This window comes from Martes martes, assembly GCF_963455335.1.
Source record: "Martes martes genome assembly, chromosome: 1".
NCBI lineage: Eukaryota > Metazoa > Chordata > Mammalia > Carnivora > Mustelidae > Martes > Martes martes.
Genome location: NC_137888.1, coordinates 154,751,339 through 154,764,806, shown reverse-complemented (window position 1 = coordinate 154,764,806; position 13,468 = coordinate 154,751,339). Strand labels below are relative to the sequence as shown.

General features: G+C 35.5%; 1 protein-coding gene across 1 annotated transcript in view; it reads right to left on the bottom strand.

Annotated features, from left to right (window-relative positions):
• Positions 1 to 13,468, bottom strand: part of FBXL2 (F-box and leucine rich repeat protein 2) — a gene marked incomplete at its 5' end in the record, with an annotated part of 141,073 nt that overhangs the window by 91,279 nt on the left and 36,326 nt on the right. Inside the window, 3 exon segments of the mRNA XM_080810303.1 lie at positions 10,792 to 10,814; positions 10,819 to 10,848; positions 10,850 to 10,876. Coding sequence (XP_080666429.1) covers positions 10,792 to 10,814; positions 10,819 to 10,848; positions 10,850 to 10,876 — 80 coding nt within the window.

Genomic DNA, 13,468 nt, shown 5'->3' with positions numbered 1-13,468 from the left:
AGTCCTGAAATACCCTTTCCCACAAAAAGAAACCAACACTTCTTGAAAAAATGGCTGATTCCAGGTCTGGGGGCAGAGAATATATGAAATGAGCCTCATACAACTGTATATGTGTCAGGAAGGAAACTATCAAAACTACTAGGGTCATGTAAAAGGGCTCAGGAGTCAAAGACAAGACCATGTGAATTTCAATAAAAGTAGTAACAGCAACTAACTGAAAATTATTAAACAGGTTTAAGTTCATAAATTTATAATACAAAAAGTCTAAGTCCCCTTCAGAAGATGATAAAAAACCAACTAATTTTTAAGTAATTTCGAACTTACAGAAAAGTTGCAAAAATAGGACAAGGAATTCTTGTGCACTTTTCATCCAGATTTCCCAAGTGCTAACAATATATTGTACTTGCATTACCATATACATATGGGAACATATATAATCACATTCATATATATTAATATATATTTATATATTATATTTTATATATGTGTGTGTATGTATATATATTACATTAATTAAGCAGGGAGGCTATTAGACTGAGGTGGCTCTAAGGCTGTGGTGCCTACCTAAGCAACCAAAAATCTGAGCCTTTAAATACCCCAAAGTTATAAAATCAGAACACTAAGGACAACCAATCATAAAGAGCAAAGAAGCTTTAAGACACAGCCAATCAGGTAACTTCCTTTCTTTGTCTTTCCACCTTCTATGTAGGTGACTTTCCCCTGGCTCTGACTGGTAGAGCACTCCCAACCACTCCCGCTTTGGCACTGCCCCATTCAAAGTGATTCTTCCTCAAATAAACTCTAATAATTTTTAATATACTTCAGCCTATCTTTTAACAAATATCATATATACACATATATGTCACTGTCTCTGAAATGTTTGAGAGCAAGCTGCAGACATGATGTTCATTTACCTCTAAATACTCACGTATCCCCTTTTTCAAAGACACAGTACAATTATCAAAAAAAAGAGGATAGCAATACAGTACTATTATTTAATCTAGAGCTCTTATTAAACATGTGCCAACTGGGCCATTAGTGGTCTTTAAACAAAAGAAAAACATTTTTTTCTGGCCTAGGGCCACATATTGCAGTTAGTTGTTTTGTCTCTTTAGTCTCTTTGATGCTAGGATACTCAGCCTTTATCTTTCTTGACTTTAGTATTTTTGAAGCATATAGGCCAGTTGTTTTTTTGGATCTCCCCCCATGTGTATGTGCTGTTTCCTCATGATTAGATTCAGGTTATTAATTTCTGTCAGGAATGCCACAGCAATAATATTGTGGTCTTCTTGTTCATCACATCAGGAGGCACATGGTGTCCATTTTGTCCCATTACTGGTAATGTTAACTGTGGTCATTTGATTAAGATGATGTCTGCCAGACTGCCTCATTATAAAGTTACTATTTCCCTCTTTTTTTAATTAATACAGATTGCTGTGGAAGATTATTTGAAACTATGTAAATGTTTTTCCCCCAAATGTCGTATCTTCACATATCTCTTTCAAAAACTGGCAAATAAACAGAAAGAATCAGGCACTTATCCTGGCTTTTTTTTTAATGCAAACTGTAACACTTCATAATCAAATACAAACGAAGAGAAATAGCTCTTTATACAAGTATTCTAACTAATAAATGAAAAAAGAATCAGAATATCAATTTGCAGTCCCAATAAGTTAATGATCTAAATAATAAACATCAATAGATGCTAGCATCCCCTACAAGAAAAAGAAAACCAGACATTTTGTGACTACTGAAGGAAGAACACCACATAAAATCTTACCAAAGGGACAGAACCTGAGTCTGATCAAGCCTCTGGATCCCGCTATCAATTTCCAAGAAATATAGATGATAAAGGAAACATGCTGAAATTGTACCATGAGGACGCAATTAACAAAACCCAGACTGTGGGAACTTCAGCAAGTCAAATAACCGAAGTTTTTTAACAGCGTATGAATGGAACAGAAAGAGATGAACAGGGGCCCTACTAATTATCAGAGCCTCTAAAAGATCTGTAAATTTTCAGTGGCCAAGAGAGAATGTAAGTCTAAGGACCCTGAGGGCATTATGCTGAGATAAGTTAGATAGAGAAAGACAAATATCATACGACATCACTCACTGAACTCATAAAACTAAAGAGTAAAATAACTACCAGGGGCTAAGAGGTGGGGGAATGGAAGAGATATTTAAGGGTACAAATCTGTAGCTAGTAGATAAACAAATCCTGGAGATGCATAGTGATTACAGGTAACAATATTCTAGTATAAAACCAAAACGGCTAAGAGATCAGATCTTAATTATTCCCACCACAAAAAAACTGATAATTACATGATGTGATAGAGGTTATTAGCTAAAGCTATAACGACAATCATACTGTAATATATAAGCTACCAAATCAAACATGCTATATATCTTAAACATACACAATGTTATATGTCAAATATATTTCAGTAAGAAAATTCATTACAACATTTGGAAAGCAGTGATTTTGTCAAGAGCTGTAAAACGTTCTCTTCCTTTGATCAGTAATTCTACTACAGAAAGTTGTTATGAAATAATTCAACAAAAGAAGAAAAAATTTTAAGTGGTTATTATCCACTTTTATGTGCTGACAGGGGCGGGTAATCACAAAATGTTAGGTAGCAGAAAGCTCAGAAGAAAATGATTATGTTCCATGCACTTCCAACTAAATGCAAATAAATACACACATAGGCCAAGAGTAGAAGGAAACTAAACTGTGCGAGATCTACAAATACAGTATAATTTTTTCAAGTGCTGTTTCCACTGGTTGGAATGTTCTCACACACACACATATATATACTCGTATGCCCACATAATACACATACACAGGCACATGTTCACATATACATTCATATACACACACAAATATGCCCACCCAATACATATATACATATACGTAAGTACACATGTACACATATGCTAACATGCACAACTATGGGCTGAATTGGGTACTCCCAAAATTCAAATACTAAAGTCTTAAAGCCAAGTACCTCAGAGTGTGACTGCATATGGAGAGCGGGCTCATATTAGAGCGGGCTCTAATCCAATATGACTTATCTCTTCATAATAAGAGATTAAAATACAGACTACTACAGAGGGAAAACCATGTGAGGACATAGGGAAAACATGGCCACCTACCAAGCCAAGGACAGGGGATCTTTGAAGAAACCAACCATGCTGACACCTTGGTCTCGCACTTCAAGCCTCCACAATTGTGAGAAAAGAAATTTCTGTTTTTAAGCCAAAATAACAACAACAACTATAATAATAAAGCCAAAATCTGGTTCTTTAAAAGTGCTAACAAAATAGGTAAACTTTTAGTAAAATTGATCAAAAATGGGGTAAGCACTTAAACATAAATTAATGACAGTTCAAATGAAAAAAAGTGCATGATAGCAGATACTGTAGAGTTAAAAAAACAAAAATAGAACTATCAAAACTGGCTAAAATAAAAAAAAAACCCAAGAAACAACAAGTGTTGGCAAGCATGTGGAGAAAACGAGCCCTCATAGACTGTTGCTGGGAATGCAAACTGGTGCAGCCACTGTGGAAAACAGTATGGCAGTTCCTTGAAAAATTAAAAATAGAATTGCCAAATGATCCAGTAATTCCACTACTGGGTATTTACCAAAAGAAAACAAAAACACTAAATTGAAAAGGTATGCGCACTTCTCTGTTTATTGCAGCATTATTTACAATAGCCAAGATATGTAAGCAACCTAAGTGTCCACTAATAGATGAATGGATAAAGAAGACATGGTATATATATAAAATGGAATATTATTTGGCCATAAAAAGAACGAAATCTTGCCATTTATAATAATATGGATGGACTAAGATGGCCTAATACTAAGTGAAATAAGAGAAAGACAAATACTATATGATTTCATTCATATGTGGAATTTAAGAAACAAAAAGACAAACAAAGAAAAAAAGAGATGAACAAAAAACCAGACTCTTAAATTCAGAGAACTGGTGGTTGCCAGAAAGGAGGTGGGTGGGGTAATGGGTAAAATAAATAGAATGAAGAGTATACTTGATGAACACTGAGAAATGTATAGAATTGTATTACACTGTACACCTGAAAGTAATATAACACTGTATGTTAATATTTGAATAATAAATAAGATACAGGGGGACAGAATATCCTTTCAAAAAAAACCCTATCAAGACAACAAATTTTTAAACTCAGAAAAAAACAGAAAAATGCCTAGAAAAATGAAACTACCAAAGTGACCCAAGAAAAATATGAAAGCTTAAAAAATCCTACTTATTATCAAGTTAGTTAAAAATTTTCCCACAGAGAAAATTCTAGACTCAATTTTAGAATTTTAGTTTTATCAGTCTTTCATTTTTTTTTTTAATTTTTTATTAACATATAATGTATTACTAGACCCAAGGGTACAGGTCTGTGAATCATCAGGTTTACACACTTCACAGCACTCACCATAGCCTGTACCCTCCCCCAATGTCCATAACCCAACCACCCTCTTCCTACCCCTCTCCCCCTGGCAACCCTCAGTTTGTTTTGTGAGATCAAGAGTCTCTTATGGTTTGTCTCCCTCCCGATCCCATCTTGTTTCATTTTTTCCTTCCCTAACCCCCAAACCCTCCACGTTGCCTCTCAACTTCCTCATATCAGGGAGAGCAGGTGATAATTGTCTTTCTCTGATTGACTTATTTCGCTCACCATAATACCCTCTAGTTCCACGCATGTTGTCACAAATGGCAAGATTTCATTTCTTTTGATGGTTGCATAGTATTCCATCGTATATATACGCCACCTCTTCTTTATCCATTCATCTGTCGATGGATATCTAGGCTCTTTCCGTAGTTTGGCTATTGTGGACATTGCTGCTATAAACATTCAGGTGCACGTGCCCCTTCGGATCACTACATTTGTATCTTTAGGGTAAATACCCAGTAGTGCGATTGCTGGGTCATAGGGTAGCTCTATTTTCAACTTTTTGAGGAACCTCCATGCTGTTTTCCAGAGTGGCTGCACCAGCTTGCATTCCCACCAACACTGGAGGAGGATTCCCCTTTCTCCACATCCTTGCCAGCATCTGTCGATTCCTGACTTGTTAATTTTAGCCATTCTGACTGGTGTGAGGTGGTATCTCATTGTGGTCTTGATTTGTATTTCCCTGACGCCGAGTGATGTCGAGCACTTTTTCATGTGTCTGTTGGCCACCTGGATGTCTTCTTTGCAGAAATGTCTGTTCATGTCCTCTGCCCATTTCTTGATTGGATTATTTGTTCTTTGGATGTTGAGTTTGATACGTTCTTTATAGATTTTGGATACTAGCCCTTTATCTGATAGGTCATTTGCCAATATCTTCTCCCATTCTGTCGGTTGTCTTTTGGTTTTGTTGACTGTTTCCTTTGCTGTGCAGAAGCTTTTGATCTTGATGAAGTCCCAATAGTTCATTTTTGCCCTTGCTTCCCTTGCCTTTGGCGATGTTTCTAGGAAGAAGTTGCTGCAGCTGAAGTTGAAGAGGTTGCTGCCTGTGTTCTCAAGGATATTCATGGATTCCTGTCTCACATTGAGGTCTTTCATCCATTTGGAGTCTATTTTTGTGTGTGGTGTAAGGAAATGGTCCAGTTTCATTTTTCTGCATGCGGCTGTCCAATTTTCCCAATGCCATTTGTTGAAGAGGCTGTCTTTTTTTCCATTGGACATTCTTTCCTGCTTTGTCTAATATTAGTTGACCATAGAGTTGAGGGTCTATTTCTGGGCTTTCTATTGTGTTCCACTGGTTTACGTGTCTGTTTTTGTGCCAGTACCATACTGTCTTAATGATGACAGCTTTGTAATAGAGCTTGAAGTCTGGAATTGTGATGCCTCCAACTTTGGCTTTCTTTTTCAACATTTCTCTGGCTATTCGAGGTCTTTTCTGGTTTTATCAGCCTTTCAAAGGACAGTTAAACCAAAACACGTGGAGTATTTCAGAGAGCAGGAAAAGCCTGAATGCTCCATAACTCAATTCTATAGGATTGCATTAACTCCAGAATCAGATAAAAACAATGAGAAATAAATTTAAAGGTCCTAGTCACCCAAAAATACAGATGTCTTCTGTGTGTATTGGCACACAGAAAATTAACCAATGAAACAGAATAAAGACTAAGTAACTATATAATTATTAGAGAACAGAGTATATGATAGAGGTAATAATGGCATTCTTTTGAGGAAAGGAAGGACCAGTTAACAAACGAACCTGAAAAACTGATAATCCACATGGAAAAGAAAATAAAAATGGATTCTATCTTATGAATAAAGACTAACACCAGAGTGATTAGAAACTGAAATATCAAAAACAAAACTTTTAAACTTTTGGAAGAAAATACATGTGAATATATCTGTTTTCAAGGTAAGAAAGATGTTCCTTATCAAAACACAAAAAACACTAACCATAAAAGACTAATATATTTGACTTCTAAAAGGTGTTTGGCTTATCAAAATATGCTTTAAAGAATGGGGAAGAAAATAAGTTACACACTGGGAGAAAGATCCTGTCAGAAAATATTAATCTCAGTACAAAGGTTGTGCTGAAAATATAAGGAACTCAATAGAATTCAAATTACATTACAAAGCTACAGTAAATAGAACAGTATGGAATCAGCATAAAAACATACAGATGATCAATGGAACAGACAAGATAGCCCAAATATAAACCCATGACTATATGGTCAATTAATTCACAACAAAGTATCTAAGAATATATAATGGAGAAAGAACAGTATCTTCAAAAAGTAGTGATGGAAAAACTGGACAGTCACATTCAAAGAATGAAATTGGACCACTATCTTATAAACAAAAACTAATTGAAAATGGATTAAAAACTTGAATGAGACTTGAAACCATAAAACTCTTAGAAGAAAATATAGGCAGGATGCTTCCTGACATTGGTCTTGGTGATGATTTTTTGGATTTGACACCAAGAGCAAAAAATAAGCAAAAAAGGCAACAAAAGCAAAAATAAATGAGGACTACATCAAACTAAAAAGCTTCTGCATAGCAAAGAAAACCATTAACACAATGAAAAGGCAACCCACCAAATGGTAGAAGATATTTGCAAATTATATATCTGAAAAAAGTTAATATACAAAATGCAAAGAACTTATGCAACTCAATAGCAAAAAGCCCACCCCCAAACAACCCAATAAAAAAATGGGCTGAGGACCTAAATAGACATTTTTCCCAAGAAGACATACAGATGGCCAACATGTACATGAGAAGGTGCTCACATCACTTACCATCATGGAAATGCAAATAATAAGCACAATGAAATATCAACTCACACCTGTCATAATGGTTAGTATTAAAAAGACAAGAAATATTAAGTGTTGGTGAGGATGCGGAGAAAATGGAACCCTTACACAGTGCTGGTGGGAATGTAAATTGGTACAGCCACTGTGGAAAACAGAAAATAGTATGGAGATTCCTCAAAAAATTAAAAATAGAATTACCATATGATCCAGCAATTCCACTTCTGGGAGTTTATCTAAGAAAATGAAAATGACTTGAAAAGATATATGCACTCCCATGTTTACTGTAGCATTACTTAAAATAGTAAGATTGTATATGGATATGGAAGCAAACCTAAGTTGCTTATAAATGAATGGATAAAGAAAATGTGGTGTGTGTGTGTGTGTGTGTGTGTGTATATACACACACACATAATGCAGTATTATTCAGCCATAAAAAAGGGAAATCTTGCCATTTGCAACACATATGGACTTAGAGGGCATTATGGTAAATGAAATAACACACACAGAGAAAGACAAATACTGTATGATCTCACTTATATGTGAAATCCAAAACAAAAACTGAGCTCATAGATACAGAGAATATATATGTGGTTGCCAGAAGTGGGGGGCAAAGGAGTGGTCAAAAGGTACAAACTCCAGTCACAACAGAAATAAATCATGGGGATGTAACATACAGCATGGTGACTACAGTTAATAATGCTGCACTGCATATTTGAAAGTCACTAAGCAAGTAGATATTAAGTTCTCACCACAAGAAAACATTTTTGTAACTATATATAGTGATGGATGTTAACTAGACCTACTGTGATGTTCATTTCACAATATATACAAATACTGAACCATTATACCATACACCTGAAACTAAGGTATCAAATATATATATAAATTATTTTAAAAGCTAGATTTACTGTGTTATGATACAGAAAATCCAGGTCAAACACCAGAAGTTACAAAATGCTTTAAGGATCTATAAGCATACTCAAGAGGGAGAGAATATAGCCTCGAACTTGGGGAAAGCCTTAGGCTGAACTAAGTGAAAAAGACTAAGCAAAAGACATTTTCAAGAAGTAGAATGAGTGCAGGAGAGAGCAAATTAGAGAATGACAATTGCAGGGACTGGAGCTCAATTCAGAACTGCCAGAATTTACACAGAAGTTGGAAAAGAGAGAGATGGGACAGAGTAAGAGTTAATAAGTATGCATTTCTAGGAGAATAATTTAGGTTCTAACAATTTAAGTGAACTTTACACTAAAGGTAATAAGAAAGGTTTGAGGCAGGAGAGTGGCAGATAAAGATAAGATAAAGAAATAACAAAATAGAATAATCACAGTGAATAAAATATGAGTTTTAATCATTAAAACCCAAACTGCCCTCTTGTAAAGACTATTAAATTGGGACACCATTTGGCAAATTGGATGGAGAAAAAAATTCAGAACATACAGTATAAAGAACAAGAGGGAAGGAAACCCCAATGGCAAATCAATAAGAAACAACCTAATAGGCAAAACATATATTTCACAGAAAAGGAAATACATGCAATGATAAATAGATGCTCAACATTACTAGAATTCAAGGAAATTCAAATAAAGAATACAACGAAATGCTATTCTACTCTTAAGACATGCAGCAACACTACACGTTAGAGTGACTCAACAGAGGCTCTTATTCATTGTATAAAGGTAAATTGATAAGACTACTTTGGAAAAACAATATTACTAAAATAAAGTTGATTATTTGTACAGCCTATGACCCCCAGCGATTTCACTCCTAGAGAAACTTTTGTATATTTGTACCAAGAGATAACTATGAGGATATTCACAGCAGCGCTGCTTTTTGTTAACAAAACACTGGAAACCCAAGTATTTCTCAAAGAACGATCAATAACAGGCATCTGGGTGGCTCAGTTGGTTAAGCATCTGCCTTCAGCTCAGGTCATGATCTCAGGGTCCTGGGGTCAAGCCCCGGATCAGGCTCCCCACTCAACAGGGAGCCTGCTTCTCTGTCTCTCCCTGCCCCTACCCCCAACTTGTGCTCTCTTGCACGTTCTCTCTCAAATACATAAAAAATCTTAAAATATAAAAGATCAATAAATTAATCTTGGCACAGTCATACAATAGAATATTATACAGCAGTAAAACGAGTAATAGCCAAGCAAAGCAACGTGGGTCACTCTTAGAAACATAATTTTGAGTGAAAACCATGTCTCAGAAGATACACTTTTTTTTTTTTTACAAAGTTGATAAACAAGCAAAAGTAAACACTGTAACCATTTAGTCAAATATACTTAAGATAAAAAAATTTTTAAGGGAGTCATAAATACAAAGTTCTGAAAATATTAACTTGATGGTGGGGAGGGGGAAAAGCAATGCACAGATCAGTGAGGAAATGTATGATTAACCAAGAATTATGAGTAATCCAATTCTGTAATTCAATTTAATTAAAATTTTAAAAAGGCTGTAGTAATCATCCCTATATACATACCTTAGTATATATATATATATCCCTGTATCTGTGTCTTTGTAAATGTATCTATTAGTAAATTCTAAGAAATGGAATTTGTGAATATGTACATTTAGCATTTTGAAGATTTCCCCTAGTGGCCCTGCAGAATAGCTATAGCAGTTTACATTCCCAGCTCTAAAGTATCTTAGAGTGTCTGTCTTCTCTTTACCAAAACCCAATATTATCAACCTTTTGGGCTTTGCCAGTCAGATAAGTAATATCTCATTATTTTGATTTCTATTTAAATATGGGCCTTATAGAGTGCCATACAAATTGGCCATTTGTATTTCTTCCTTTGTTCATACCTTCTTCAAGCTCTAGTCATCAAGAATAATCCACCTTATTACCTAATAATCCTTAAGAGGATTTTATTTGTGCATTGAAGAATGTAGCCACTGCTTATAATGTGCACTATAACTGATGAAATGCCCATCACTGGACTACCACTGTGCTCTATGTTTCTGTGGTGTAGTATATATGGATGTACTTTACTATTCATTGGGTCAAACTTACCAATCTTCTGCTGTAACTTCTGAATTCAGAGTTTTTAAATTAACAGATCTCGAACATAACTTTCCCAGGATGAAGCTCTGGATAACAATGTACTAGCTCTATCATTCCTATCTGTGGAGCTTTACTGGTGTTTGATGCCACCTCAATGTAGTTTAAAATATATATATATCTAAAGGCATCAACAGACTTTTAATGTATAACTATACCCTCAACCTAGACAAAGGAAAATTTGCTTGTGCCAGGATTTGGACTTAGATGCCAACCCTAAAACAGTACATAACAGTATATAGAAGTAATGAAAAGGAAGGGCCTTTAAGCTTCTGTATTTGATTTCAACACACACTATTCAGCCATGTATTGCATCATGCAAAGTAAAAAGCAGTAAAAATGAACACACAAATGAAAAAATTCTTTAACAAAAAGGAAAAATCTGCTCAGTTGCTTAAACTTAAATTTGCAGTATGTATCCCCAAAAGAGCATCTTACCTGTTAAGCTGCCTTGGAATATATATAAGGCATCACAGACAGCAGGAGGTGGATGCACTAGTCCTTGAAAAAAACCCATGGAATGCTGAAACCAACCAGCAGGCAAGAACACCCACTCAATGCTGCCCCAAACAGGAATGAGCCCATTCACTGCACTGCTCCCCAAGGTCCCACAATTACACATAAGCACTGGGTTGTAACTTAATGATTGCAACAATAACCACAATTATTTTCACTCATGGAATTGGTTTATGATTTTAAGAAAAGGAAAATTTGAAAATTTTTGCACTAGTTATCTTATAATTTTCCCTAGGAAACTAGCATAACTGCCAAATATATGTAATTGTGTGGTTGATTTCATTTGCCCAGAATTATTAGGCTCAGCTCTCTTGTTGAGGGTAATGAAACTTCCCTTCATCAAGCCAACAAACACTATTAGTCCTTAATTCTGTCATGTGTCCACATAAATTTACAAGGAGAGAAAATGACCTAAATAATAATGATCTCAGTTTTTAAAAATGTGTCTAATAAGAGATTTCTTTCATTATTATTTATAACTAATAAGAGCTTTATCTTCTCTGAATGTTTTAAAATATCTACTGCATGTAGCGACCCCTATTTTTTGTGAGGTAGTTTACATGTGTTTTCATTTAATCATCACCATCTGAGAGGCGCCTGGGTGGCTCAGTGGGTTAGGCCTCTGCCTTCGGCTCAGGTCAGGATCTCAGGGTCCTGGAATTGAGCCCCGCATCGGGCTCTCTGCTCAGCGGGGAGCCTGCTTCTCCCTCTCTCTCTCTCTGCCTGCCTCTCTGCCTACTTGTGATCTCTCTCTGTCAAGTAAATAAATAAAATCTTAAAAAAAAATCACCATCTGAAAGCAACCATAATAGAAATAAAAACTTAAGGTAAAAAACTTAATATTAAAATTTATAGTCTGAACTTTAGACCAGTACTCAATTCACATAAGATTACTTTTCTTAAAAGAGGAATGGTTCCTTGCAAGAAGCTATAGTTTTTATAATACAAACTAATTACCAGTTGACATACACCACCACCAACCTGCCTATGCCTTAGTAGCTATCAGTTTAATTATCATTTGGTAATGTACAATTTCCATTGAGACTGCATCAGTCCAGAGTGATAAAATGAATTGTTAGCAGTAGCATATGCTGAGATCCATAACAGGACAGCTTGCTTTTATCAGTTGTTTGCAGTAAAACTGACTACATTATCACATAGCATTTAATAAGTAATTCAGGCATTCAAAACTGATATTAATAAAAGCTAACATTTATTTAGCATTTATTAAATGCCAGTCCCTCTAAGAGCTAGCAACTACCCCATTCAGTAAGAACTATTATCATCTCCATTTTGTAGATATAGGAAATTATGGCCCAAAGAGTTAAGTCACTTTAAGGTCACACAAGCAGTAAATGGGGAGAACTGAAATCTCAACCAACTTTGGCTCTGAAAGTAATACGGACAATAACAATGAGGACAGAATATAAGGACAACCCAACTCACTAATAGATATATAGTTTTCAACAAATTAAAGATTGTTATGATTGTTATAACAATTGTTATAATGTTATAAGCATTATATAACTGACTCCCCAGGAGGAGTAAAACTGTAAGCTGTTGAATTCTGTGAGCATAAAGGGTAGAGAGGGAGAACTGGAGTACCCTTAATTTATGAATGAAAGTTGGGTAGAAAAAGCAAAATTCTAAAAACTTGCTAAGTAACAAATTAAAGATTGGGTGGTAGAAGGAATCTGTGAACAATATTGGGTAGACTTAAAACGAACAGTAAGATGATCAGGTGAAAAACCACCTCACGGATTTTTCTGAGTAGATTCAAAGTGATATAAAGAGATGAAAAGACACACATAATTCTAGGTTGTGCTTGTTAATAGTTCCGAAGAGGGAGCTAAGAATTTGCCTAATGTGATCAGTAACGGAAGCTAGTAGAGAATTTAAGAGGGTGGTAACAGATGGAGTAAAAAAAGGCAGACATTGGTTGGACGCCTGGGTAGCTCAGTCACTTAAGCCTCTGCCTTTGGCTTGGGTCATGATCCCAGGGCCCTGGGACAGAGTCCCATGTCAGGCTCCTTGCTCAGTGGGGAGCCTGCTTCTTCCTCTGCCTGCTACTCCTCCTGCTTGTGCACTCTTTCTCTCTCTCTCTGACAAACAAATAAAAAAATCTTAAAAAACAAAACAAACAAAACAGCCACACAAGAGGATCTGGCTGCAAGTACGGAAGATTATTGTAAGGTCAAAGAATTCACTTCTATTGATGAAGTAAGAGGGAGGGTGAATAGGAGTTCAACAAGAATACGAAGTCTGCACTGTCACAAAGAAGTCTAAAATATGAAGTAAAAATGTAAGCCTAGGACATACTGAAAGTATGAAGACATCAATTAAATAAGCAAGATAATCAAGACTTAAGCTCCATAAGGGATGATGACACGGCTACTTTGGTAACTTGGATCAAACCCTTCTTCAAAAATTTGCCCAAAAAGGAACAAAAGGAAAGGGAAGAAATACTATTACTGAGAATATAAGGTCTGAGAGTAAAATGGCAGAAATGATTTAAAGGCCAACAAACATTAAAATACATGGTTGGCTAGAGTTAATTTTGAGACTCACGAAGTCAGAGAAGATATGTAGCAGCAGTACT